At 36.6% G+C, this 27,168-nt stretch overlaps 1 protein-coding gene across 1 annotated transcript in view; it reads left to right on the top strand.

Moving 5' to 3' along the window:
• Positions 1-27,168, top strand: part of COL24A1 (collagen type XXIV alpha 1 chain) — a 486,748-nt gene that overhangs the window by 237,074 nt on the left and 222,506 nt on the right. The window contains exon 22 of the mRNA XM_063624268.1: positions 15,881-15,934. Coding sequence (XP_063480338.1) covers positions 15,881-15,934 — 54 coding nt within the window. The remainder of the gene's footprint in view (positions 1-15,880; positions 15,935-27,168) is intronic.

Below are 27,168 nucleotides of genomic sequence, written 5' to 3'. Positions count from 1 at the left end.
CTGCTTCAGATGACATGGCCTTACTCCTGAATTCCAGAGGCAGCATTTGTTTCTCTCACTGCAAAGTGCCATAGGCTCACCGTAATACCTCCAATACTAGAGGGTCTTCTGGATTAAATGTACAAGTGGTGGGACTGATTGTACCTTGTCCTAGACTTATGATGTTGCCCTTTCCTGTTTTGGGTGCCGCTCAAAGCTAGCAGCCTACGGTGTCACCTGGTATATGGGCTAGAGTAGTATTCCTAGGTATAGAATGGTTTGCTCCTTGGACCCCAAAAGGCGTGCCTTTCTTTTTTTTGTGGTGGAGTATGTAAGACTCTCAACTTGCTCTTGCCTTAGAGGGGCTATTCAAGTATATCCCTAACCACTGGGATCCTAAATCTTTAGAAAATTGGCCGGCTTATGAATCTTTGAAGGGTGTTTATCCTACCATCTTGAGTGCATGTGTCTTGCCAAATTCTCTATTGTATTAGCCATCTCTTGCTCATCTTGTTCAATCAGCATGACATCACGTATGTAGTGGTTTGGGGTGATGTTCTGTGGTATTCACTGAAGGTTCAGATCTCTTCAGACTGAACCTCTATCATATGACAGAGGCAGGAGAACACAGGAAAACTGTAAGTGACTATTGTCCATACTACATGAATGCAAACTTGTTTTTTATTATCTTTTTTAATTTTAAAGGAAAAAGGTACGTTTGCTTAATTGGTGACTATATACCATTTATGGGAAGACTTAGTAATCTTCTCTAGCAATGATACTACATCTGACAAAGCAGCTGTGACTGGGGCTGTGGTAGTCTACAGTCACCCTCCAGAATCTATCTGATCTCTGCAGGGGCCCGCCTGGTGAATTCAGCAGTGCTGTGATAGGGGCCACCACCCCTACATCTTTTAGGTTTTTAATGGTGGCACTAATCTGTGACATCCCCCCACACACAATGTGACTGACAGTCATAGAGATGTAAGTGATTGGCTGACCATCAGAACCCAAAGATCCACCTATGGGAATATCTCTGCCTTTTATGCTCCTCTTTAGACAATCCAATTCTTACTATTCATTTTCAACAGATCTTTCGGGATATCTATTATATATGTCAATCACTAAGAAAAAAAGTGCAGAGGTGAATAAGATTAGGTCCTGACTTCAGGAGCTTATAGTCAAGAAGTCAATATTCAATTCTCATACCGTGTCAAAGCCTCTACTATCTCTGTCTGTCTTTTTTCCCAGGCATCAGGTTTGATTAGGTTTGATAAAATTAAAAATTAAAAATCAGGTCATCCCTTGAAAGACTAGAATTAGTGCAGTCCTCAGAGAAAGTTGTAAATAGTTGAATAATTTTTTTTTCCTGATGCTCTTAGTCTTAGTCTCTCCTTTGTGTGTGTGTGTGTGTGTGTGTGTGTGTGTGTGTGTATAAATATATATATTTATGATATATATATATTTCCTCCCTTGGGCATGAGTTCTTTTCCATCTCAAATAATTGGTGTGCTCTTTTTTTTTCCCCTATAATTTGCCCTTCCCATCAAAGCCTGTTTTCATGGAAAGACCTGATAAATATATTTCACTCCCAGCAGTAAATTATTATGAGCTAACTGCAATGTATCCCTCTTTCAAGGGTATGAAATTTCCTTGAATGAACAGAAACCTGAAACTAATGCAAAATGTCATTAATCAAAGAATTTAGGGTATCATTTAGTGAGCAGGGAAAAACTTATGGATGACTAGAAACTTTTATACCTCTCAACTTAACCATACCATGCAAATGGTCATCTACTCAACTAAAAAGGCAGGACAGGACTGGCCACCATTTCTTGCTAGTGACTTCTAGTTAGGAAACTCAAATCTTCATAAGAGTTGGTGAAAGCAAAGTACTCTGAAGTTTTTGTTGTAAATGCTATTTGCCATTGGCATTGAAGAGAACTGTTCATCATTAAAGACCAGCTGAGCAAATGTGACTTCAAACCACTTCAAAGATTTTTTCTCTTCTTAATGTTTTGCTTGTTCTAGGCAATGTGACAGTAATGATACTTGCATATGCTGTAACAATGAAGTGAAAAGATCAGTGCATTTAGCTTTTCATAGAATTGTAAATATCAGAGGTGTTCCAAGATAAAACATCACTTGCCTTAATACATAAGATTTATTTTTTCCATACTGGTTTTTGTCTGCTTTTAATAAAAACATATGGAAAATGCTCTACAGGAATCATTTCTACTTCTTTAAGCATAGTCGTATCAGTTTTGAGCACTAATCCCATGTATCCTCTCAGTTCTGGCAGCAGAGCACCTTCTTATATGGTAGCAGGATGGTTAGAATGTTTGTTGATTCAGCTATTAAGCCCCCTGGGCTACAGAGATCGCCAAATATTTGAATTTTGGATGATGTACTTGGTATATGAGGCCAATTGTTTATGACAAAAATGAATCAAGACCATTAATCACAGCAGTGCCAGAAGTGGCCAAACAGTGGGTCCTCTTTTTCCATCAGGGTGGTCTTCATTAGAGACAAAGACTGAAGTGAGTTTCAAAAATCTGGCTATATCAAGTAAAAGCATGCTTTTAAACTTCATTTTTAGTACTTCAGTGGACTTAACTGGAATAAGCTAGACTGTGGCCAGCTATATTAATTGATTAGAATGTAATGGATTCCCTTCACCTAAACGATTTACTTCTTTAATATCTTTTATGACTTGGATTTGGATGAGAAATTTCATGTTTTTAATTGTCACTTAAGTCATGCTGAAAGAGTACATGTGATTCAGTCAATGGAAAAAATGTATTAGGTTTCTACTATGTGCAAATATGTGCCTAGTAATCACTGTAAGATATATTAAAAAACAAAATGTTATCAATAATTTAGGAAAATTTAGTCTAGTTGGGAAGAACAAAATCTATATGTAAACTGTTAGGTAATGGTGAAGGCATCATGTGAGAATCAAGGAGTTGTTATAGTTCAGTGTTAGTAGAGATAGATTAACATAAAATGAAAGGATAGAGAACAGTTCATAGAAAAGATGGAAGAGTTTACAGAAATGATGGACCTTGAATTAAATTGTTTATTAATAAATTGCAGGAAAAGGGGAGGGCATTCCAAGCACAATGAACCATATAAGCAGAGCCTAGAGACCTAGGTTATATGCATTGTGGATTTACAGAAGTGGGTGACACTGGCTAGCTGATACAGTCTTTTTGTGTGTTGGCACAGAGTGACAAATAAGGCTGTAAAAGTAGATTGGCATCAAATTGTATAAGACCTTATATTTCAAGCTATGTCAGAGGCAGCATATTCAGTGGTTAGGTAATGTGGGCTAATGTTGCAATTCTTGTGTTGTGAAAAACTATGAGACCCCCCTCTCATCTCCCAGGTGAACCAACCAAAGTTCTATTGCTTTGCCTGGTTTTTGCTCATACTGGTCACAAATTTTCATCCTTTTATACTCATTGTAGATGGGAGTCTCTGTAACTATTATGTACAAGGAGATAGAGTCTTCTACCTACCCAAGATGAATCTTTTTTTTCTTTTCTTTTCTTTACTATTTTATTTTATTTTATTTTAGTGAGACAGGATCTTGTTCTGTTGCCCACCCAGGCTAGAGTGGCATGATCACGGCCACTGCAGCTGCAACCTCCCAGGCTCAAGCAGTCCTCCCACCTCAACCTGTCAAATAGCTTGGACAACAGGCATGCACTACCACACCCAGCTAAGTTTTTTATTTTTTATTTTTGTAGAGATGGGTTTTCATTATGTTACCCAGGCTAGTCAAGCTATCCGCCTATCGGCCCACCTCAGCCTCCCAAAGTGCTGGGACTACAGGTATGAGCCACTGCCCCCAGCTGGAATCTTAGTACTAGTTGTTACAATGTTGCAAACCTGAAACTGCTCACCAGATTGATGAGGAAGTCTTTCTGCCCTTTGAACTTATTTCCCTGTACTTGGCCTGAAGCTGTCTCTCCCAGTACCTCCTCTAAACAGGCAATAAAGTGGAGGACCATTTATTGCCTGGTTGACCATATATTTGGTTCACGTAGTCATTGCCATTTCCCATGGACTTCTCTCAAATGCTGTTAATCATCTGTGAGGCCATAATACTTCCTCCTCCAGAAAGCTATGTCTCTATCAGTATTCCATCTTCATCACCAAAATTGTCAGAATCTGAGATTTTATTCCATTTGCAAGCCAACAAGTTAGCCTGACAGTTTCAATGATTCTGGTAAAAGACACAAGCTCCTAGAACAATGGCAAAAGATAGTTTATTACTCTTGGCAAAAGCACTTTCCAGAGTGTCAACTTTTTTGCACTGATTCACTGAGCCCCACTTCCCACAGGGTGACAAGAAGAGGGCTAGATGATACTTGCATATGCGGTAGGTTGCATTACAGAAGAGGAATCTGAAGTTTAAGGAGACTAAATCTTTTATAATGGGCAGTCAGAAAAGATAATGTATTCCAGAGAGATATTATCTCCATTATCTTGCACAGTACGCATTCCTTCCTGCCCTTTGCTTCAAGAAGCAATGCAAAAATCTCTGAAGAGAGTGTCTGGAATAATGCAAAGTCAATACCTCATTTGCAGAATGTGTGGAAATGCAAGGGACCAATGAAGAATTATCTCCCAGTGACATGTGAAGTTAAATATTGGAGGTACAAAAATGGGTCAGATACATTCCTTTTCCTGCATGAGCTTACATTTTATTGGAATAGAGAAACATGCCCTTAATTACAGTATAGTATGAATAGTGCTAACTAGCCATATTAACAGAGTTCTGTACGGATATAAAATAATCAGCTGCTGATTCTGACTAAGGTGGATTGTGAAAGTTTTCATAGATCATATTACATTTGAGTAGGTAACAAGTTATGTGATGCAAGAACCAGGGGCATGGAGTACATGGGTGTTTGAGCAGTGACTTGAAGAAATAGTAGGGATTTATCAAGTAGAAACAGAGGGCAAGGGCATTCCAGCCAGAGGAAACAGGATTTGTTAAAAGCACAGATGTGTGAAGAAGCTAGATGTATGTAAAAAAGTGCGAATAGTTCAATGTTTTACTCAGGTCTTTTTCCATTGCAAGTGACAGAAACTCAGTTTGAACAGTTTTAAGTTAAAAAAAATCAGAATTGGCAAATATAATCAGGAAGTCCAGGAGTGTGTGTGTCTAGAGACTTGGCTAGGTACACGAACTTGATGAATATAACCAAGACACTCTGTAAATCTTATCCTGGCATTTCTCTGTTGGCTACATTCACAGGAACACACTAGAAAAAGTGGTCATTGGCAACTCTAGGCTTCTGTTGCCCTCAGAGTTAGCAATCTAAGCAAAAATAAAGCACGCTTTTTTTCCTTATATCTCTAGCAAAAGTTCTTAGGAGACTCCAGCCAATCAGGCTTTGACCACATAATCATCTTTATTTATTTATTTATTTATTTCTGTAGCCAGGCTGGAGTGCAGTGGCGCGATCTCGGCTCACTGCAACCTCCGCCTCCTGGGTTCAAGCGATTCTCCTGCCTCTGAGTAGTTGGGACTACAGGCACATGCCACCGCACCCAGCTAATTTTTGTATTTTTAGTAGAGATGAGGTTTCACCATGTTGGCCAGGATAGTCTCTAACTCCTGACCTTGTGATCCACCCACCTTGGCCTCCCAAAGTGCTGGGATTACAGGTGTGAGTCACTGTGCCCAGCCCACATGACCGTCTTTCAATCAGTTGCAATAGCAATGGAATAGGAATACTGTAATTTGCAAGATTTAGGTCATTTTCCCACCCCTGGAAACTGGGATGGGGATGAGAGTACATGGACTGAGAAATGGGGAATAATGTTTCCCCAAAGAGATTTTTAGCAGATTGAAGACATGTCCTCTACATTTCACATCTTTATTGCCCAATATCTACTTGTACCCTCTTGCCACTTATACAGTTTTAAACATGCCTTTGCCTAACATAGTGCAGGCACCTACACAGCTGAAAACGCACTCTCCTTTCTCCAAAGGAAAGTAGCCAAGGTACTGGCCAATTATTGCTTACATCTCTAAGGCCAAGTTCTCAGGGTAAGGTGCATTATTTTCAGTGAGGCCTAAGTATATGTATACATTTCTACTAACTGGTATATATATATATATATATATACACACACACACACACACACATATATATGTATACACACACACACACACACATATATATGAAAGAAAACCGGATATCCCATTTGAAGAAAGAGAGAATGTGAAACAACATAGAGTGGCCGTAGACCCATAGCTGTGTATCTAAAACAAAAGTAGATAACTGAGACATGCCAGTTCCTCATAACAATATAAATCTTTTTTAATCACCTAACTTCCCACTCCATGCTGCAAACATACACACATTGAAAGGGAGAGAATCTTTGAGATAAACAGTCTCCAGAATATACATTCTATGAAGCCAAGGAATTTTTTTGTTTTCTAGTATATGATCAGTGCAAGAACAGTGCCTGATACATAGTAACTACATCTTGTCTTGACTAAGTTAGTTTATATTCTTCTTTGGTTTTTGTTGTTGTTGTTGTTGTTGTTTTGAGATGGAGTCTCCCTCTGTCGCCCAGGCTGGAGTGCAGTGGTGCCGTCTCAGCTCACTGCAACCTCCGCCCCTAGGGTTCTAGCAATTCTCCTGCCTCAGCCTCCCTAGTAGCTGGGATTTCAGGAACCCACCACCACGCCTGGCTAATTTTTTTGTATTTTTAGCAGAGACGGGTTTTCGCCATGTTGATCAGGCTGGTCTCAAACTCCTGACCTCAGGTGATCCACCTGCCTCGGCCTCCCAAAGTGCTAGGATTACAGGTGTGAGCCACCATACTCAGCCAAATTGATATTCTTAAGATATTTCTAAGAATTCTGAGACAGATATATAGATATTGAGTACCTATAATTATACTTAGCCAAAAATATGCAGTAAATAATGGTTATGCTGTTACCTTCAAATAATTCAAAATCTGATCTCCACTGATTTTATCTTGGGACAAGTTCAATGAATAATTTCTATTTTCTCTCTAAAGATCTTCGAATTATTACCAACTGTTGCCTACCAAAAAGGAGCATCTAAAACACCTAATACCAATTACCTTTTTTTGTTACAGCTTTATAGAGGTATAGTTAACATATAACAAAGTTATATGTGGTAAAATTGGATAACTTTTGACATATGTGTAAATTGTGAAACCATCACTGTATTCATCCGTTCTCGCACTGCTATAAAGAAATACCTGAGACTGAGTAATTTATAAAGAAAAGAGGTTTAATTGGCTCACGGTTCTGCAGGCTGTACAGGAAGCATGGTTGGGGAGGCCCCAGGAAACTTAACAATCATGGTAGAAGGCGAAGGGGAAGCAGAAACATCTTACATGGCCGGAGCAGGAGGAAGAGAGAAGGGAGAGGTGCCACACACTTCTAAACAACCAAATCTTGCAAGCAGTCAGTATCATGAGAGCAGCACTGAGGGTAAAATCTGCCCCCATGATTCAGTCACCTCCCACCAGGCCCCACCTCCAACATAGGGACACAGACCCAAACCATATCAATGAACAAAATCAGGATAGTGAACACACCCATCAAACCCCCAAATTTTCTTGTTTACATTTGTAATCCTTCTTTTCTGCCTCTCCTTCCACCCTCCCTCTTCAGGCTACCATGGGGGGATCTGCTTTTTGTCACTATGGATTATCTAAACCTAAATATCAAATAATGGCCAGAATAGTTTATTTTTGAATTATAACTTAACTATAATTTTATGTGGACTTTAGAAGACTAAAAGTAAACTTTCCAGTTGACTTTGTAGTTTCCTTTAAAAGTGATGTTAAAAATACTGTGAATATCTGGGCACAGATCACTTGTATCTCTAATCTTAGCTACTTGGGAGTCTGAAGCAAGAGTATCACTTGAGGCTGGGAGTTCAAGATCAGCCTGGGCAACAAAACGAGACCACATCTCTAAAAAAAAAAAAAAAAAATTTTTTTTTAATTAGCTGAACGTGGTGGCACACACCTGTGATCATGCCACTCTACTCCAGCTTGATTGACAGAGCAAGACTCAATCTCTTTTTAAAAAATACTGTAAATACTATCTAAACAAAAGTCTTATTTGGAACACAGAATATATGTTTTGTCATAAGGAATTTTATTGTCTGTAGTTTTGTGGATTTTCTCTGTTGAGTTTTCAGGATGCTGCACATACGGAATTGAGCTGTGCTATATTTTCTGCTCAAATACATAGAATTACAGAAGGGAAAATATATGAATAGCAGTAATCACCAATTTTCTCAGCAGTATCATGATGGAAAATACCTGGTTTTGATGGCTTTTAGATCTAAAACAGCAAAAGAAAATGAAGGAGAGGCAGATACCTAGATGGATTATTTTGCATTTTCAAGAAACTGTATTTTCTGTTTGTGGTTTCCTCAGAAGACAGAATAGTTCCTTCATTTGCAATTTGCATGCTTCCCTGTGCTAAAGTTTAGTTTCTATAGATTACTGGGAAAGTGAATTTATTACATTTGCCTTTTGAAATATTTTTTGGCATTAACTTTTGGATAGGTTATTCTTACTCAGTAAAGCCTATTTTAATGTTTTTCTTTTTTATTATTACTTTCCTACCTGGACTCATCATATTACTGACGTGACATGTGCTTCCATAAATGTTAGAAAACAAAATCTTGTGACTGTAACCTGGATCCTTGTCTCAGACCAAATTATCCTCTTACAAAACCTCTCTCCCTCTGCATACATTCTTACTTGTTTGAATACGTAAAATTTCAGTCCTGTCTGTAGAAGATAGGCTAGTTTATTTTTTTTTCAGGATAACTTTGAAACTGCCTAATTGAAAAAGTTATTATTCAAATAGGATTTATTTTTAATTTGGTCATCAATTCAGGCCATCAAATGTTTATTGAATATAAACTATATATTCAATAATACTATGTATACACAACACCAGCCAAGGCTTTGCATAACTTTGCCCTCAAGAATTCATAATTTACATGTTGCCTTTATTAATTTTATCTTTTAGCTTTTTTTAATGATTGTTTTTCTAAGGGCTATATTCATCTCTACTTTGTTCAGACTTATAAACTCCTCAGAAGATACATTTAAGCGAAACTATACTGTGTTCTTTTATATTTAAAGCACAGTGGATATTAAATCAATAATTGAAATTTTCCATAGGAGTTAAATGGCCCAAGTGTCACTCTTATCTATAACAACAGGACATCTTAAAGCTACCTTGCAAAATATCAGAAAAGTTTCAATTTTCCAAAATATGTAATTTGTTTTGAAGCTGTTATTATAATTTAACATGTTATTACCTCTAAAACAAGCCAAAATCTGAGCAACACTGATTTTATCTGAAAACTAGTTCAACTAATAAATTATATATTCTCTCTAAAGATCTTTAAATCCTTAAAAAGTGTTGCCTACCATAAAGCATATGATTATCTAAAATACCCAATACTAAATACCTTTCTTTTTACAGGCTTATTGAGGTATAATTGACATGTAATAAGCTGCCTATATTTAAATTTTACAATTTGGTAATTTTTGACATATGTATAACCTGTGAAACCGTCACCAAGATCAAGATAATGAACATATCTGTCAAACCCAGTAATTTATTTGTTCACTTTTTATATAATACCTTATTTTTGTCCCTCGTCTTCTCCCTTTCCATGCCACATCTGATCTGCTCTTTGTCACTCTAGATTAATTGGAATTTTCTAAAGTCTTTATATAAACTGACTCATATAGTATGTACTCTTTTTTTTTTGTCTGGCTTTTTTCACTTAGCATAACACACTTGAGATTCGTCTAGGTTGCCACATCCAGGCTGTTCATTTTATGGATATATTGTAATTAGTTTGTGTATATGTGTATAAGTTTATCCACTTACCATTTTTTAACTTGAGGGACTATATACTTCAATAGAAAACAGAGACTCTAACACTTCTATTGGAAAACTATTAAAGTGCTCAATGTATGTAGCGCATAATATAATGTATTCCGTTAGGACACTCTAGCTTCCAAGCTTCTAGCTACTGCCAAATAAGAATGATAATATTTTACTTTTATGATTTCCCAGGAAACTAATGGAATCTGCTAGTGCTTCGGTTCCCAGGTTTTGCTTTAAAAAAAATGCATGTGAATTAGTCTCCAGCCTCTAGTGATTATAGAATAATAAAACTTTGTTTTTACTGGAGAGAATGCTGAGTCACTCTTCTCAGTACAGCAAACAGATGTGAAGGGTCTGAAAACAGAAGACATATTTTCACATACTATTTTTAACACTACTTCTTTTTTTTTTTTTTTTGAGACGGAGTCTCGCTCTGTCGCCCAGGCTGGAGTGCAGTGGCGCAATCTCGGCTCACTGCAAGCTCCGCCTCCCAGGTTCACGCCATTCTCCTGCCTCAGCCTCTCCCAGTAGCTGGGACTACAGGCGCCCGCCACCACGCCCGGCTATTTTTTTTGTATTTTTAGTAGAGGCGGGGTTTCACCGTGGTCTCGATCACCTGACCTCGTGATCCACCCGCCTCGGCCTCCCAAAGTGCTGGGATTACAAGCGTGAGCCACCGTGCCTGGCCTAAAACTAGTTATTTTTTCTGCTTCTTGGTAAAAATTGGTGGTCAGACTAGTTCTATTAAGAAGACACCAGAAGGCAGACTGCTGTTTCCTTCCTTCACTAAGGTATTATATTTTAAATTGTGATAAGATGACTTAACTGAGGTAGTAAAACACATTGTGAGAGAAAATGTTTGGACTTATTAATGTTTTCTAAATTATTTTAAATTTATAAAAATGAATTAGAGCATCTTTATCAGATTTTTGTTTTTACTTTTCTTCCTGTATCGTTTCATGCTAATGTAGTTTTTTAAAATGAAAAGTATGGACTCTGATGATGTACTTTTTATTTTTCAATCTGTAAGCTTTCTGAAATTTTGCTACTTGGCAAAGATGTCCATGTTATTTGATGTACATTTTGAGTGTGTTTAAAAAAAAGGTTTCCTTTATAGATATGTTATCATTAAAGTTCAGTTGATACAGTTAACTCTGGTTTTGACATATTGAAATGTATTATTTAAAAGGCAAGATCTCTACTTGGTAGTAACCTAGGTATGAATTTTTAAAATAATGAAAAGTTTTTTTGGCCAGGGTTCTAAGCTCTCCTATGTGGGAAGGAAATAGAAATCTTTCTCCTCCTTTTAATAACTTGTGCTTATCATGTACACCATGGAATACTATGCAGCCATAAAAAATGATGAGTTCATATCCTTTGTAGGGACATGGATGAAAATGGAAACCGTCATTCTCAGCGAACTATCACAAGGACAAAAAACCAAACACCACATGTTCTCACTCATAGGTGAGAATTGAACAATGAGAACTCATGGACACAGGAAGGGGAACATCACACACTGGGGCCTGTTGTGGGGTGGGGGGAGTGGGGAGGGGTAGCATTAGGAGATATACCTAATGTTAAATGAAGAGTTAATGGGTGCAGCACTCCAACATGGCACATGTATACATATGTAACAAACCTGCACGTTGTGCACATGTACCCTAAAACTTAAAGTATAATAGAAAAATAAAATAAATAAATAAATACAAGCCAATACAAATAAAAAATAAAAAAACTTGTGCTTATATATTTGTTAGCTTTTCAATAAAGTTTCAATTTTAAAATATTCAGCTTGTATGACTATACTATGAGATCAGCTGTGTTGACATCTTTTTCTTCTATTATCCTTGACCTTACCAGTTTGTCTTTTTAATATTTCTCCACTGATATTTTAATGACGTTTTAAGGAGCAGAGATTCACACTCTGTTGTGTTGAATGTTTGTCATATTCAGTGTTGCATGTTTACCCAGAAGTCACCCCAGCAATTTTTTTCTTACCGTTTTATTGTAAAGTAAAACATAGACACATAAAACTATACAAAACAAATGTATATCACAAACAGTTATAAGACAGACTCTTGTAACTACCACACAGGTCAAGACTAAAACTGACAGTTACCACCAGAAGCCATTATGTGCCCCATGAAACCACAAGCCCAGCTCTCCTCCCAAAAGTAAGCAGTTCCTCCTTTTTAAAACATAGTTTATCACACAAGTGTGCATCTTTAAAAACTATAATTTAGGCTTATTTGTTTTATTTGCTATGTCTTTTACTCTACAAGTTCTTTCTCTATTCCCTGTTTTCCCCCTTAAAATTTAGTTGTTGAAGCTCCCCAGTCATTTGATCTGTAGTTTTCCACAGTCTGGATTTTGCTGATTATGGTCTCATGGTGTAGTTCTGCCTGTTTCTCGGTCCTGTGTGTTTCCTGCAAATTGGTAGTCACATATAGAGACCTTACCATATTCAGGTTTGTTTTTGGCAAGACAATCAGTGGTATTCTGTTCTTTTATTAGGAAGCACATAATGTCTGGTGATCTCTTTTTGTGTGTGTGATGTTAGTAATAGTTGATGCTCAGTGCCTAGATCAATTAGATTATTTGTGGCATTGCAAAATGGAGATTTTTTTAATCCTCTTATTTCTTTTTCACTTACTGGCTGGAATACATCCCTTCATCTACTGTTTGGTTACTAGTGGCACACTAAGGCAGAACAAATGCTTGATTCTTCACCTTTGTTTACCATGTTTCAAGATAATGAGTGAGCCTCCTTTCATCCTTTGAACGTGGACAGTTTTTGTTGTTGTATCATTATGAACTTATGAATTTAAACATATTTGATGTGTTTCAATCCATTGTAGTTCTTATCCTTGTTGAAGTTCATATTGTCCCATATCTGGCCGAGGGGATCCTCTTCAAGCACCTACTAAGTGTTTTTAAAATGACTGTACTTTTGATACCTTTGATAGCTTTCTTGTTTTCTGGCATGATACTGCAGGGGCCCCTAACACCTGGGCTGTGGACCTGTACTGGTTTGTGACCTGTTAGGAACTGGGCTGCACAGCAGGAAGTGAGTGGCAGGTGAGCAACTATTACTGCCTGAGCTTCACCTCCTGTCAGATCAGCGGCAGCATTAGAGTCTCATAGGAGCACGAACCCTGTTGTGAACTGCACATGTGAGGGATCTAGGTTGCATGCTCCTTATGAGAGTCTAATGCCTGATGATCTGAAGCAGAACAGTTTCATCCCGAAACTATCCTCCATGCCCCAATCTTGTGGAAAAATTGTCTTCCATGAAACTGGTGCCAAAAAGGTTGGGGACCGCTGTGATAGTGTGTTCCAGGCTTATCTGGAGGATGGGCTGGATTTATTGATTTATCCATGCAGATGCTATGATTAAATGCTCTAAATTGGCTGAAAACCAGTACTGAGGGGCTAAAACTAGCCACGAAACATGTACTTTCTTTCAAAAAAAAAAAAAAAAAAAAAAAAAAACAGAAAAGAAGAAACAAACCAGTCATTCAACAGCAGCAACAACAACAACGACAAAGCATTTTTTAAGCACTTACTGTGTATCAGGCGTTGTACTGGTTGCAGAGAATATGGAAGTGAATAACATAAAACTGCACTCAAAGAGTTTACAATCTGATTAGGAAAACAAAACAAGCCAAAACACTACATTAAGGGACCTTGTAGGACCCCAGGATGGTGTGAGAGTTCTTAGAAGCAACCTAATTCAAGGTATGGAGGTCAAATAAAAGTTTGCAAGTAAAATATTATTCAGTCTTCTAGTTAAAACACAAGTGTTCTAGGTGAGGAAACTTAAGGGAACATTATTCAAGGTGAGGGCAACAGTATATGCAAGAGCCCAGAATTGAAAGAGAGTATATATTATGAGAGTATGAAAATTGTTCAGTGACTGAAGTGCTGGGTGGAAGAGGGTAAAAAAGAGAGGTAAATAGAGACCACCAAATCACGAAAGACCTTGTAAACTGTGTATTAAAGAATTTGGCTTCTATTCTGAGGCCAGTAACAAAGTGGCATGCTCAGATTCCATAGAATGATCAGTCTGGCTACAGAGTGAAAATGCATTTTATAGGGGATAGGAACATGAAGAAGCAATAGGAAAATAGAGAAAGTGACTTGCCCTAGGGTTGTGGAGGGAGGTTTGTAGAAAAGTGGTTCAGACCGACAGCGAATTGGGAGATGTAATGGATGGGACTAGTAAATGATTGGAAGATGGTCGTGGTGGTGGTGGTGAGGGAAAAATAAGTATTCAGAGTATATCAAAAATATGAAAGTATTCAAAGCATATGAAAAATCTGTTATACAGATTTTTGGCTTGGAAACTGGTGGATTACCTCAAGGTGACATTCACTCAAATAGTGAACAGAGGATGAGGGAGGAACATAACGGAGAAGGTAATAAGTTCAATTTTAGACTAACTAGTGTTACGGCAGGAGCTGGAAGTGTCTTGATTCAAGTCCACAAGAAATCCCCCCGGCAAAAAAACATACTAACAAAGGGTGTGTTCTAGAGAAAGGGTGTAAAATTATCAGGAAAAGAATCTAGTTTTTTAAAAATTGCCATATATACAAATAATAGCATAGGTGAGCCTGATTTTCTTTGATTAGTAAAGCAATCAACAAGTTTGTATTAAACATATCTGTATTAAACTATTCCAGAACATTCAGAAATCTGATCTCGTGATCATGTTTCTGTTGCCACTGCTTTTTCTTTTGCCAGAAATGTCCCCAAATTATATTTTTCCTCACAAAATCCAAGCTTTAAATCTGAGTCGAGGCATTTGTGTCCTAATCCAGACTGGATACGTTGGTATCATTTTCTTATTATTTGTTTTTCTTTCCAGAATGAATATCCCAGAAACAACCTTGCTGTTCCATCTTACTTCATATTTTTTATTCCCATTACAACTTATCCCTTCACTGAACTACCTTTTCTTGTGGATGTTCACGTTTTAATTTCAGCTTTCTTTACTTTTAAAGATGCTGATTCTTATACTTCTTTTACTTTTTTCCTTCACTAATGTCAGTGGAAAATAACCTATGACAAAATCAATAAAATGAAACCACAATTACTAGCTTATTACAATTATTGAATCATAATTTGATGAATCACACTCTAATTATTTCAGCAAGAGTTTTAATCTGATACTTTTAAAGCAACATTCTAGGCCTTTTCCCAGCACAGATTGTATTTAACACTGTGATCCATTTCTTTATTTTTTTCATTTCCTCAGCCAAGTATTTTAGACTGCTAATATAATTTCCAAAAAAGTAAAATCATGATTCTCATGCAAAGTTAAAGTAAACACAGGTCAAAGATTTTATTCAATTTATTAATTAATGATGGAACTTGTAAGATAATGGTTCATAGAGCCTTTGAGGACTTAAGTATTTATAGACAATTAAATATGGGAATGTTAGAATAAGATAGTTGGGTTAGATACAAAACTGATTAATCCTGTATATTAAGCCATAATTTTGGGTGCTGTTTTTTTTTTTATCAGACAGAAGTTGTTTGCGTCTCTACCTAACAAAAATCTATAAGTTAACATGTAGTTAGTAAACAATGAGTACAACAAAGTACATTCACCTAATCTTTGGTAGCCCTGTATCCCACATGATGTTGAAAGAACATGTCATACACCTTTTTGCCTTATTTCCACATTGTGGATAATTTTGGACTAAGACTTCTATCTCTTAAACTGAATTAGAGGACCTCAGGATTGTTTGTGAATAACTGATGAAGCAAATTCTATTTTAGTACACTTTGTAAGTTTTATATTCCAGTGTTAAACAACTGCCTAACTTAATCTTCAATGCTGAATTTTTGAGGAGTATAAATTGCTTTAACTGGATATGGAGGAATAGCAAAGGGAATTTTATATGCTAAATGGATTTAAAGTAATTTTCTATGGAATAAACTCTACATTTTTATATTCCCTAGGGTTTTCCAGGAGATATTGGGATTCCTGGACAAAACGGCCCTGAAGGACCAAAGGTAAAAATAAGAAGAAGAAGAGAGACTAAATAATTATGGTTATCTAGAGATCTTGATTCTCAATAAGTGGGAAAAATATTTTAGGAATATCAGAACATTTCTGGATATTTTTAAGCTGTCTCGGGTACATTTAATAAACGTTAGGTTTCAGATAGTTGCAAATGATTTTTCTAGTTCAATATGAACTGAGATTAAGGGTGACAATATTTGCAAAATCACCCAGAAGGATTTTTTGGAAGAGATGAGGAAAAAAAACTCTAAAAAGCCATAGCATATAAATGGCTGAAAATAAATAAATGGATGAGAATTTCCTGACCACTAAAAAAACCCTTTAGGGACATAAGATATCCACTGATTAAAATAAAAGAAAGCCTATGATGTCCATGAACCTCTACATAGCACAAAATACCTGAAGAAACCCAAGCATTTTTAACTTACAAGTGAAACCACAATTATTAGCTTATTACCGTTATTGAAACTCATCATGATGACTCACATACTAATTTATTATTTCGGTAATGCTTTTAATCTAACCATTTTAAAGCAACGTTCTAGGCCTTTTCCCAGCACAGATTTTATTTAACACTGTGGTATATGTACAAACTTACTGTTTTGTATGTATACTAGGAAATATCCCTAGCAAAATTTTAAATACCAAGATTTGCCATGCAAGCTGATGTAGAATGGGCACTGTAAGCAAATAAAGCATTATGAATTCACATGTAAGGATGAAATAGCCTGAAGTTGGGAGAACTGGCAAGTTATGACATGTAGCTGCTATGGAGGTATCAATAGGAGTAGAGAGAGATGAAATGATAGGAGATGAAGCTGGAAAGGATCTTGATAATAGCTATATTTGTTAGTGTTCTTAATATTGAGCAGCACAGTACTCTAGTAAAGGCTTTATAGACATTATTTCATTTATAGTCATTATCTCATTTAATTTTCACAACAGCATTATGAGGTAGTTATTCCCATTTTACAGATGATTAAGTTATTCACTCGAAGTCACATAACTTTAAGCTATATAGCCAGAATTCTAATACAGATATGATTTCAAGGTCTGAGCTCTAATACCCTTAGCTTTGATAGTAAATTATGTAGAGCATTCAGTACCATGCTGAAGAGTTTCTGCTTCATCAGATGGGCATCTTGAAGTAATCAAAGATATTTGAGTAGTGAAGTATCTTCGATGGTTATATTTTAAAAAGATACCTCTTATGTCAGTTTGGAGGATGGTTTAAAGAGGAGAGAAACTGAAGACAGGAAAACTAGGCAATAAATAATAAAGTTTGGAAACAGGACATTCATTCAGCAGATATTGGCTGCCTCATGGCAGCCATTGTGCTAGACCATAAGGCTACAGAGATCCCTACTTTCAAGAAAAAAAAGAGTCCTGATCCCTGTTTTCAAGAAACTTAAAATCTACAGAAAGATATTCAGGAAAACCTTAATAATAATCGTAATGAATAATATATAATCAGCAATACTGTGAGAGCACAGGGTCAGGGAAGTCAAATTATGTTTTGCAGGGAAGATAGCACTTGAGCCTACATGAATGAGTAGGAATTTGTGAAGCAGACAAGGGGATTTTTGGCATTCAGGAAAAAGAAACTTGTGAAAAGATGGAGGTGCAATATTTGGAAATATTTATAATATAAGTTATTTGTTGTTCATCTGAATTTCAAATTTAATTAAGCATCCTGTAGTTTATCAGGCAACCCCACCTGCCCCCTACAAACTTATACCTATATGCAGGGATCTTTCCCACTTCCTTTCTGTCTCCACAGAAGTATTCATTCACCTCTTCAAGTTCTGCGTATGTTTTGCATCAAATCCTCTTCTGACTCTTCAATGACCTCATGCCATCAATTATCACCTTTATCCCAATCTCTCCTTTGATAGAAATTTCCCCTTTACCCTTAAAATCATTCTCACTGCCAATCTTGTAGTTAGGCACCCTTTATTTTTCACCACGATAGTGTTATTATCCTCCAGTAGTTGTTCTTCCTGCCTCCAATCTGGCATTTCTTCCTATCTACCTTCCAGCTGCAGATGGAATAATCTTTTAAAGTGTAGATCTCATCGTCACTCTTTTGCTTAAATCCTTCAGTGACCTCCACAACTTGCATGTTAAGGCTTGTACTTTTTTACTTTTTATATAACGTTCTTAATGACCAAACCCTCTCTGTAATTCTATAGTTATACAGTCATATCCACCATCACTCTTCCAAAAGCATCACTTCAGCCAAACTATTTAGAGTGCCAAACCATGCCATACTTACTCAAATCTCACAGCTTCTTACATGCCATATTTTTTATCCGGATATATATGCTCCTGTGCCCTTCTGCATCTAGCTAATACCTACACATCACATATAACATGTCCAGGAAGCTTTTTCTGTTCCTCCCAAATCTAATTGGGATAATATTCTTTTCCTATATTCCTGAAAAAAAAATCTTTCAAGCACTTATCTTTATGTATTATAACTTCTGATGTGCTTATGTGTCTATTAGACTGTAACCTTTTTGAGAGAAAAGATTAATTGATTTTATATACATCATAATAATTAGAATAATATGGATAGCACTTATAAATAACTCAGTGAATAGTGGTTGAATGGATGATTAATTGAATGACCATTTAAAAGCTGTTTTGGAAATAAAACAACTTGGTAACTGATTAACAGAAGGTGATGGAAGAAAGAGAAGTCAAAGATAAAGCAGCCTTTGACTTGGGTTGCTGATGTCATTGAACTTAAATAGGCGACTCAGGAAGAGGAGCAGTTTTGGAGGATGGGGACGATAAGAAATTTGATTCTGGTTATATTTAGTTTGAGGTACCCGTTTGACATCTAGAGGTAGAAATAATTAATAGTTCTCAGTAAACCAGGTTGAAAAGCAGAAATAGAAGTATGAAGGAAGTTGAGAGAGACAAATAGTGTAGAGAATGGAGTTGAGACTTTTTCCTGCCAACTTTAGCCCTTCACCTGGTGCATACATAGGAACTTGAACTTTATACATTATATAAATACATTTATTTATCCACTCATTCAATAACTTATTCATTCAACCTTTATTGAGTTTCTTCTGTGTTAGACCAAGTAATAAATGTGGGATTATAAAGATTTCTAAACTCTCATCCCTCCTCCAGATGAGGTTACAATTTAGTGGGAGAGATAAAAAATAATAATTAAGAAATAAGAAGTTCTGTATAAAAGAGTTGGTGAAGTGCTCTGAGAGCCTAGATAATTGAGCAATAGATTCTCTCCTGGGAAATTGGGAAATACATACTTCAGGTGGAAGTAATAATACAACTTAATGTTTTTAAGTGTGCATATCATACTAGGTGAAGAACCAGAGAACTTTCAAAATTCTCTTCAGTTTGGGAATTTTGTTTCTCTTGAAGTTTAAGTGTCAGAGAACGGAAGAAAGCCAACTGACCTATTTAATTTTCTTTTATGACATGAAAGTCTTGAAATTAGAATGTCAAAACTGGGGCAAAAGACTTGAAAGCTAGACATTTTAATGAACAACAATGTTGGTAATTATTACCCACTGGAAATTCAACCATTATCTAAGTTTATTCAATAAACATGAGTTCGTAGACTCATTAATACCAACATCATGAGACTAACTGATGTTATACACATCACTGAATTTTAAAAGAATATCCTGGGATGATTTTATCAAAAGAACAAGAAAATAATAATTTTCTGTTCTGTAGATTGAGAAGGATCTGGTTTTGTCTATCTTCTTGGTCCTTCTCATTTTTCTTGAAATTGTTTCTAGAAACAGGGGAAAAACAGCCAAACATACTGACCCTGTTAACATGATGTGTTTCTTTAGCTGGGTGTACTGTATCATAGAAGCAAGCATCTTGAAACTTCTTTCATTTTTATATAAATGTCTTGTTTGGAAAATGGGAATGATAAAAATTGCTAAAGCTCTGTTGAGGCTATACAATGTGGTCATCAAGAAAATCATGTGCACTGTATTTGAAATACACGGTTACCCTATTTGCAAACAACTTGGGTTCTTTCCAGAGCAATCTGGCACAGCAGTAAAGAAGGCTTTTATTTTCTGTTCATTTTCTGCCAGTTCACTAAAAACCTCAAAGTAGGAATGGAAACTTGTGTTAATTATAGTTCTACTGATTGTGGATTTGTATGTGTATGTATATTTGTATTAAGATACAAAACATACATCAGTAAGCCTTTTTGAGAGCTACACAATTTGGGAATCTGCTTTCAAGAATCCTGTAACATTAGCAAAACCAGATCTTTTGCTGCTTACTGCAGAAGGTAAGAGTAGCAAATAAGTATTCTCTATTCTCCAGTAAACAGAGGGATAATTTATTGGTTGCTATAAAGGTTTGTGTTTTTACTTTGGCTATGGAATTAGGTATGCTAAAAGAGGCTGTTATTGTCTCTTGCGTAACAGACCTGATAAGTTTTTATAGAAAGCTTACTATTTGTGGGATTATGTTGCGTAATATATGGAAATAGTTCTTGCACTGAATTATTACAGTATGCCATGTATTCATCTGTAGAGAGGTAAGCTAACTTGGTAAGAGGAAGATGTATAACTCTACACAGTTTTCTAAGATTACTTTGACCCAGTCCTGAAGATTTACATTCTATATACTATACCAAGATTTTACACACAGATTTCTTATATAAGACATTTATTCTCCAGGTAACATTTAGCTAAGAAATATTTATTGAGTTTGTACAATGGGCAGGTTACTGTGTTTAAGCAGTGACTCAAAAACAAAATTAAAACATGGTCTTCTTTTTGTTAGGAACTTGTAATTCTCTGGAAACATGAGCCCTTCATAAGTGAAAAGGTAAAAAGCACAATAACTGGGCAACATATGATAAGTGAGTAGGAGGGAGTTCAGAGGAGAGGATAATCTGTATGGTCATTTTTCTGAGAAAATAGAGAAGTTGGGATTTTAGTCAGATTGGTTGGATTAGGCCAAGTAGAGCCGAGGGATGAGAGATACAAAATGAACACTGGAATGGAGAGCAGAAGTAAACCTACCTGACTTAAAAAAAAAAAAAAAGTTAGGAAGCAGATTGTGACAGATCTTAAATAGAAAATTAAAGGGTTTAGGCCGGGTGCGGTGGCTCATGCCTGTAATCCCAGCACTTTGGGAGGCCGAGGCGGGTGGATCACAAGGTCAGGAGATCGAGACCATCCTGGCTAACACAGTGAAACCCCATCTCTACTAAAAAATACAAAAAATTAGCCGGGCGAAGTGGTGGGCGCCTGTAGTCCCAGCTACTCGGGAGGCTGAGGCAGGAGAATGGCGTGAACCCTGGGGGGGTGCAGAGCCTGCAGTGAGCCGAGATCGCGCCACTGCACTCCAGCCTGGGCGACAGCAAGACTCTGTCTCAAAAAAAAAAAAAAAGAAAAGAAAATTAAAGGGTTTAAATAAGAACAAGCGTATAACATGAAATACACCCCCTTAGTAAATTTGTTTTACTAATTTGTTTACAGTATTGTAACACTTAAAATGTGTGCACACTGTTGTACAACAGATCTGTAGAAATTTTTCATTTTACGTGATTGAAATTCTATACTTATTGAACAGCAGCTTCTCATTGCCCTCCTCCCCACAGCCCCTGGCAATTAGCACCCTATTTTTTGCTTCTATGAGTTTAGCTACTTTACATACCACCTATAGGTGGAATTATGCATTTGTTCTTTTATGACTGGCTTATTTGACTTATTTCACGTAATGTCATCAAGGTTCATCCATCTGGTAACGTATGACAGGATTTCCTTCTTTTTATGGCTGAATAATATTCCATTGTTTGTATATACCACATTTTCTTTACTCATTCATCTGTCAATGAACATTTGGGTTGTTGACACCTCTTGGCTATTGTGAATAAAGCTGCAATGAGCATAGCAGTGCAAATATCCTGTTTATATCAATAAGATATAAATATCCCATTTTTATCCTGTTTACATCAATGTAAACAGGATATTTGCACTCCTGCGAGATCCTGTTTTCAGTTGCTTTGATGAATACTCCAAGGTCCTTTCCCCGATTTTTAGCCCAGTAATTTGGTTTTGCTATTGAGTTATAAGAGTGTGTTACAGATTTTGAATATTAACCCCATATCAGATACATGATTTGAAAATATTGCTTTCCATTACGTAGGTTGACTTTTCACTCTGTTGTTTTTTTCTCTAACTGTGCAGAAGCTTTTTAGTTTAATTAAGTCCCATATATTTATTTTTCTTTTTGTTGCATTTGCTTTTGGGTTCTTGGTCATGACTTCCTTGCCTAAGCCAGTGTCTAGATTTTTTTCCAGTGTTATCTTCTAGAATATTATGGTTTCAGGTCTTAGGTTCAAGTCTTTGATCCATCTTGAGGTGATTTTTTGTGTAAGATGAGAAGTGAGGATCCAGCTTTATTCTTTCACATTTGGCTTGCAGTTATCCCAGCATCGTTTGTTGAATAGGGTGTCCTTTCTTTCCCTACTTTATGTTTTTGTTTGCTTTGTTGAAGATTAGTTAGCTGTAAATATTTGGCTTTATTTCTGGGTTCTCTTGTCTGGCCCATTGGTCTACGTGCCTAATTTTATACCAGTACCATGCTGTTTTAGTAACTATAGCCTAGTTTGGAGTCAGGTAATGTGATGCTCCAGATTTGTTCTTTTTGCTTAGTCTTGCTTTGGTTATTCAGGGTCTTTTTTGGTTCCAAATGAATTTTAGTATTGTGTTTTCTAGTTCTATGAAGAATGATGATGGTATTTTGATGGGAATTGCATTGAATTTGTAGATTGCTTTTGGCATTATGGTCATTTTCACAATATTTATTCTGCCCATTCATGAGTATGGGATATGTTTCCATTTGTTTATGTTGCCTATGATTTCTTTCAGCAGTGTTTTGTAGTTTTTCTTGTAGAGGTCTTTTGCCTTCTTGGTTAAGTATATTTCTCTTTTTTTTGAGATGGAGTCTCAGAGTCTCGCTCTGTCACCCAGGCTGGAGTGCAGTGGCGTGATCTTGGCTCACTGCAAGCTCCGCCTCCTGGGTTCATGCCATTCTCCTGCCTCAGCCTCTCAAGTAGCTGGGACTACAGGTGCCCACCACCACGCCTGGCTAATTTTTTTGTATTTTTAGTAGAGACGGGGTTTCACCGTGTTAGCCAGGATGGTCTCGATCTCCTGGCCTTGTGATCTGCCTGCCTCGGCCTCCCAAAGTGCTGGGATTACAGGCATGAGCCACCACGCCCTGCCTTGGTTAGGTATACTTCTAAGTATTTTATTTTATTTTTTTGTAGCTATTGTAAAAGGGGTTGAGTTCTTGATTTTTATTCTCAGCTTGGTCGTTGATGTATAGCAGTGCTAATGATTTGTCTACACTGATTTTGTATCCTGAAACTTTACTGAATCTATTTATCAGAGCTAGGAGTTTTTTGGATGAGACTTTAGGGTTTTATAGGTATACGATCATATCATCAGCAAACAGCAATGGTTTGACTTCCCTTTACCCATTTAAATGCCCTTTATTTCTTTCTCTTGTCTGATTGCTCTGTCTAGGACTACCAGTACAATGTTGAATAGCAGTGGTGAAAGTTGGCATCCTTGTCTTGTTCCAATTCTCAGCAGGAATGCTTTTAACTTTTCCCCGTTCAGCATAATGTTCACTGTGGGTTTGTCATAGATGGCTTTTATTACCTTGAGGTATGTTTCTTCTATGCCAATTTTGCTGAGGGTTTTAATCATAAAATGATGCTGAATTTTCTCAAATGCTTTTTCTGCAACTATTGAAATGATCATATGATTTTTGTTTTTAATGATGTTTATGTGATGTATCACATTTATTGACTTGCATATGTTAAACCATCCCTGCATTTCTGGTATGAAACCCACTTGATCATTGTGTATTATCTTTTTGATAAGCTGTTAGATTTGGTTAGCTAGTATTTTGTTGAGGATTTTTGCATCTATGTTCATCAGGGATATTGTTCTGTAGTTTTTCTTTTTTGTTATGTCCTTTCCTGGTTTTGGTATTAAGGTGATACTGGCTTTGTAGAATGATTTAGGGAGGATCCCCTCTTTCTCTGTCTTTTGGAATAGTGTCAGTAGGATTGTTACCAATTCTTCTTTGAATGTCTGATAGAATTCAGCTGTGAATCTCTCTGGTCCTGGACTTTTTTTTTGTTGGCAGTTTTTAAATTATCATTTCTGTCTTTCTGTTTGTTATTAATCTGTTCAAAGTTTCTGTTTCTTCCTGGTTTAATCTAGGAGGGTTGTATACTTCCAGAAATTTATACATCTCCTCTAAGTTTTCTAGTTTATGTGCATAAAGGTGTTCATAGTAGGTTGAATGATCTTTTGTATTTCTGTAGTATCAGTTGTAATATCTCCCATTTTGTTTCTATTGAACTTATTTGGATCTTCTACTTTTCTTTGTTAATCTCAGTAATCGCCTATCAATTTTATTTATCCTTCAAAGAACCAGCTTTTTGTTTCATTTATCTTTGTATTTTTTGTTTCAATTTAATTTAGTTCTGCTCTGATCTTTATTATTTATTTTATATTCTGCTGGGTTTGGGTTTGATTTGTTCTTGTTTCTCTACTTCCTTGAGGTGTGACCTTAAATTGTCTATTTGTGCTCTTTCAGACTTTTTGATATAGGCATTTAATACTGTAAATTTTCCTCTTGCTACTGCTTTTGCTGTATCCCAGTGGTTTTCATAGGTTGTGTCACTATTATCCTTCAGTTCAAATAAATTTTTAATTTCCATCTTGATTTCATTGTTGACCCAGAGATCATTCAGGAGCAGATGATTCAATTTTCATGTATTTGTATGGTTTTGAGGGTTCCTTTTGGAGTTAATTTCCAGTTTTATTCCACTGTGATCTGAGAGGGTTCTTGATATAATTTCTATTTTCTTAAATTTATTGAGACTTGTTTTGTAGCCTCTCATGTGATCTATCTTGGAGAATGTTCTATACCCTGATGAAAAGAATGTCTATTCTGCAGTTGTTGGGTAGAATGTTCTGTAAACATCTTTTAAGTTCATTTGTTCTAGGGCATAGATGAAGTTCAGTTTCTTTGTTGACTTTCTGTCTTGACGACCTGCCTAGTGCTGTCAGTAGAGTATCAGCATCCCCCAATATTATCATGTTGCCATCTATCTCATTTCGTAGGTCTAGTAATAATTGTTTTATAAATTTGGAAGCTCCAGTGTTAGGTGCATATATATTGAGGATTGTGACATTTTCATGTTGGACTGATCCTTTTATCATTATATAATGTCCCTCTTTGTCTTTTTTTAACTGTTATTGAGGTCCTGCTTGCTTTTGGTTTCCATTTGCATGAAATACCTTTTTCCACCCTTTTACCTTAAGTTTATTTGAGTCCTTATCTGTTAGGTGAGCCTCTTGAAGACAGCAGATACTTAATTGATGGATTTTTTTTTCATTCTGCCATAAGTGGAGCATTTAGGCTATTTACATTCAACGTTAATATTGAGATGTAAGGTACCATTTTATTCCTCGTGTTAGTTGTTGCCTGAATATCTTGTGGGGTTTTTGTGTGTGTGTGTTGTTGTTTTATAGGCCTTGTGAGATTTACGCTTTAAGGAGGTTCTATTTTGGTGTATTTTAAGGCTTGTTTCAAGATTTAGAATTCATTTTAGCAGTTCTTGTAGTGCTGACTTGGTAGTGCCGAATGCTCTTCACACGTTTGTCTGAAAATGACTTTACCTTTCCTTTGTTTATGAAGCTTAATTTTGCTGGATACAGAATTCTTGACTGGTAATTATTTTGTTTGAGGAAGCTAAAGATAGGACCCCAATCCCTTCTGGCTTGTAGGGTTTCTGCTGAGAAATCTGCTGTAAATCTGATATGTTTTCCTTTATAGGCTACCTGATGCTTTTGCCTCACAGCTCGTATGATTCTTTCCTTCATCTTGACTTTAGAGAACCTGATGACTATGTGCCTAGGTGGTGATCTTTTTGTGATGAATTTCCCAGGTGTTCTTTGCTCTTCTTATATTTGGATGTCTCTATCTCTAGCAAGGCCACGGAGGTTTTCTTCGATTATTCCCTAAAATAAGTTTTCCAAAGTTTTAGATTTCTCTTCTGCCTCAGAAATACCAATTATTCTTAGGTTTGGCCATTTAACACTATCCAAAAATTTGTGGAGGCTTTGTTCTTTTTTTTTGTTCTTGTTCTTTTTTCTTTGTCTTTGTCTGATTGAGTTAATTAGGAAGCTTTGTCTTTGAGCTCTGAAGTTCTTTCTTCTACCTGTTCTAGTCTATTATTGACACTTCCCAGTGCATTTTGTATTTCTCTGAGTTTGTCTTTCATATCCAGAAGTTGTAATTATATTTTTATGATAATCTGTTTCTCTGGAGAATTTTTCATCTATAGCCTGTATCATTTGTTTTTTTAAATTTCTTTAAGTTGGTTTTCACCTTTCTCTATTATCTCCTTGAGTAGCTTAATAATCAATCTTCTGAATTCTTTATCTGGCAATTCAGAGATTTCTTCTTGGTTTGGATCCATTGCTGGGGAGCTAGTGTGGTCTTTGGGGGTGTAATAGAACCTTATTTTGTCATATTACCAGAATTACTTTTCTGGTTCCTTCTCATTTGGATAGACTCTTTCAGTGGAAAGATCTGGAACTCAAGGGCTGCTGTTCAGATTAATTTGTCCCACAGGGTGATCCCTTGATGTGGTGCTCTCCCCCGTTCTTCTAGGAATGAGGCTTCCTGAGAGCTGGACTGCAATGATTGTTATTGCTCTTCTGGGTCTGGCCACCCAGCAAGGCTACCAGGCTCCAGGCTGGTGCTGGAGATTGTCTGCAAAGTGTCCTGTGATGTGATCCATTTTCAGGTCTCTCAGCTGTCGATACCAGCACCTGCTCTGGTGGAGGTGGCAGGGGACTGAAGTAGACTGTGAGAGTCCTTCGTCGTAGATAACGTTTCATATGCTGGCTTTCTCTAATCCTGGGTATGCTAGCAGTGAACAGACTCAGGACCTCTGGTTAGCCAGGATATTGCAGTCAGTGGAATTAGCTGTTGTTTTCTCCTTCCTTGGAGTAGGGTTATTTTGTCATGAGTTATTTTGGAGTACTTCCCTGGAGTAGGGTTATTTTATCAGGTTATTTTGTCATGAGTTGCCATAATATCCTGAGTTGGTTGGCCTCCAGCCAGGAGATATTGCTTTCAAGAGAGCATCAGCTGCAGTAGTAGAAGGGGG

This window comes from Symphalangus syndactylus, chromosome 12, assembly GCF_028878055.3.
Source record: "Symphalangus syndactylus isolate Jambi chromosome 12, NHGRI_mSymSyn1-v2.1_pri, whole genome shotgun sequence".
In the NCBI taxonomy this organism is placed as follows: Eukaryota; Metazoa; Chordata; class Mammalia; order Primates; family Hylobatidae; genus Symphalangus; species Symphalangus syndactylus.
The sequence above is the reverse complement of the archived record's forward strand: the minus strand, read 5'-3'. Positions and strand labels throughout refer to the sequence as shown.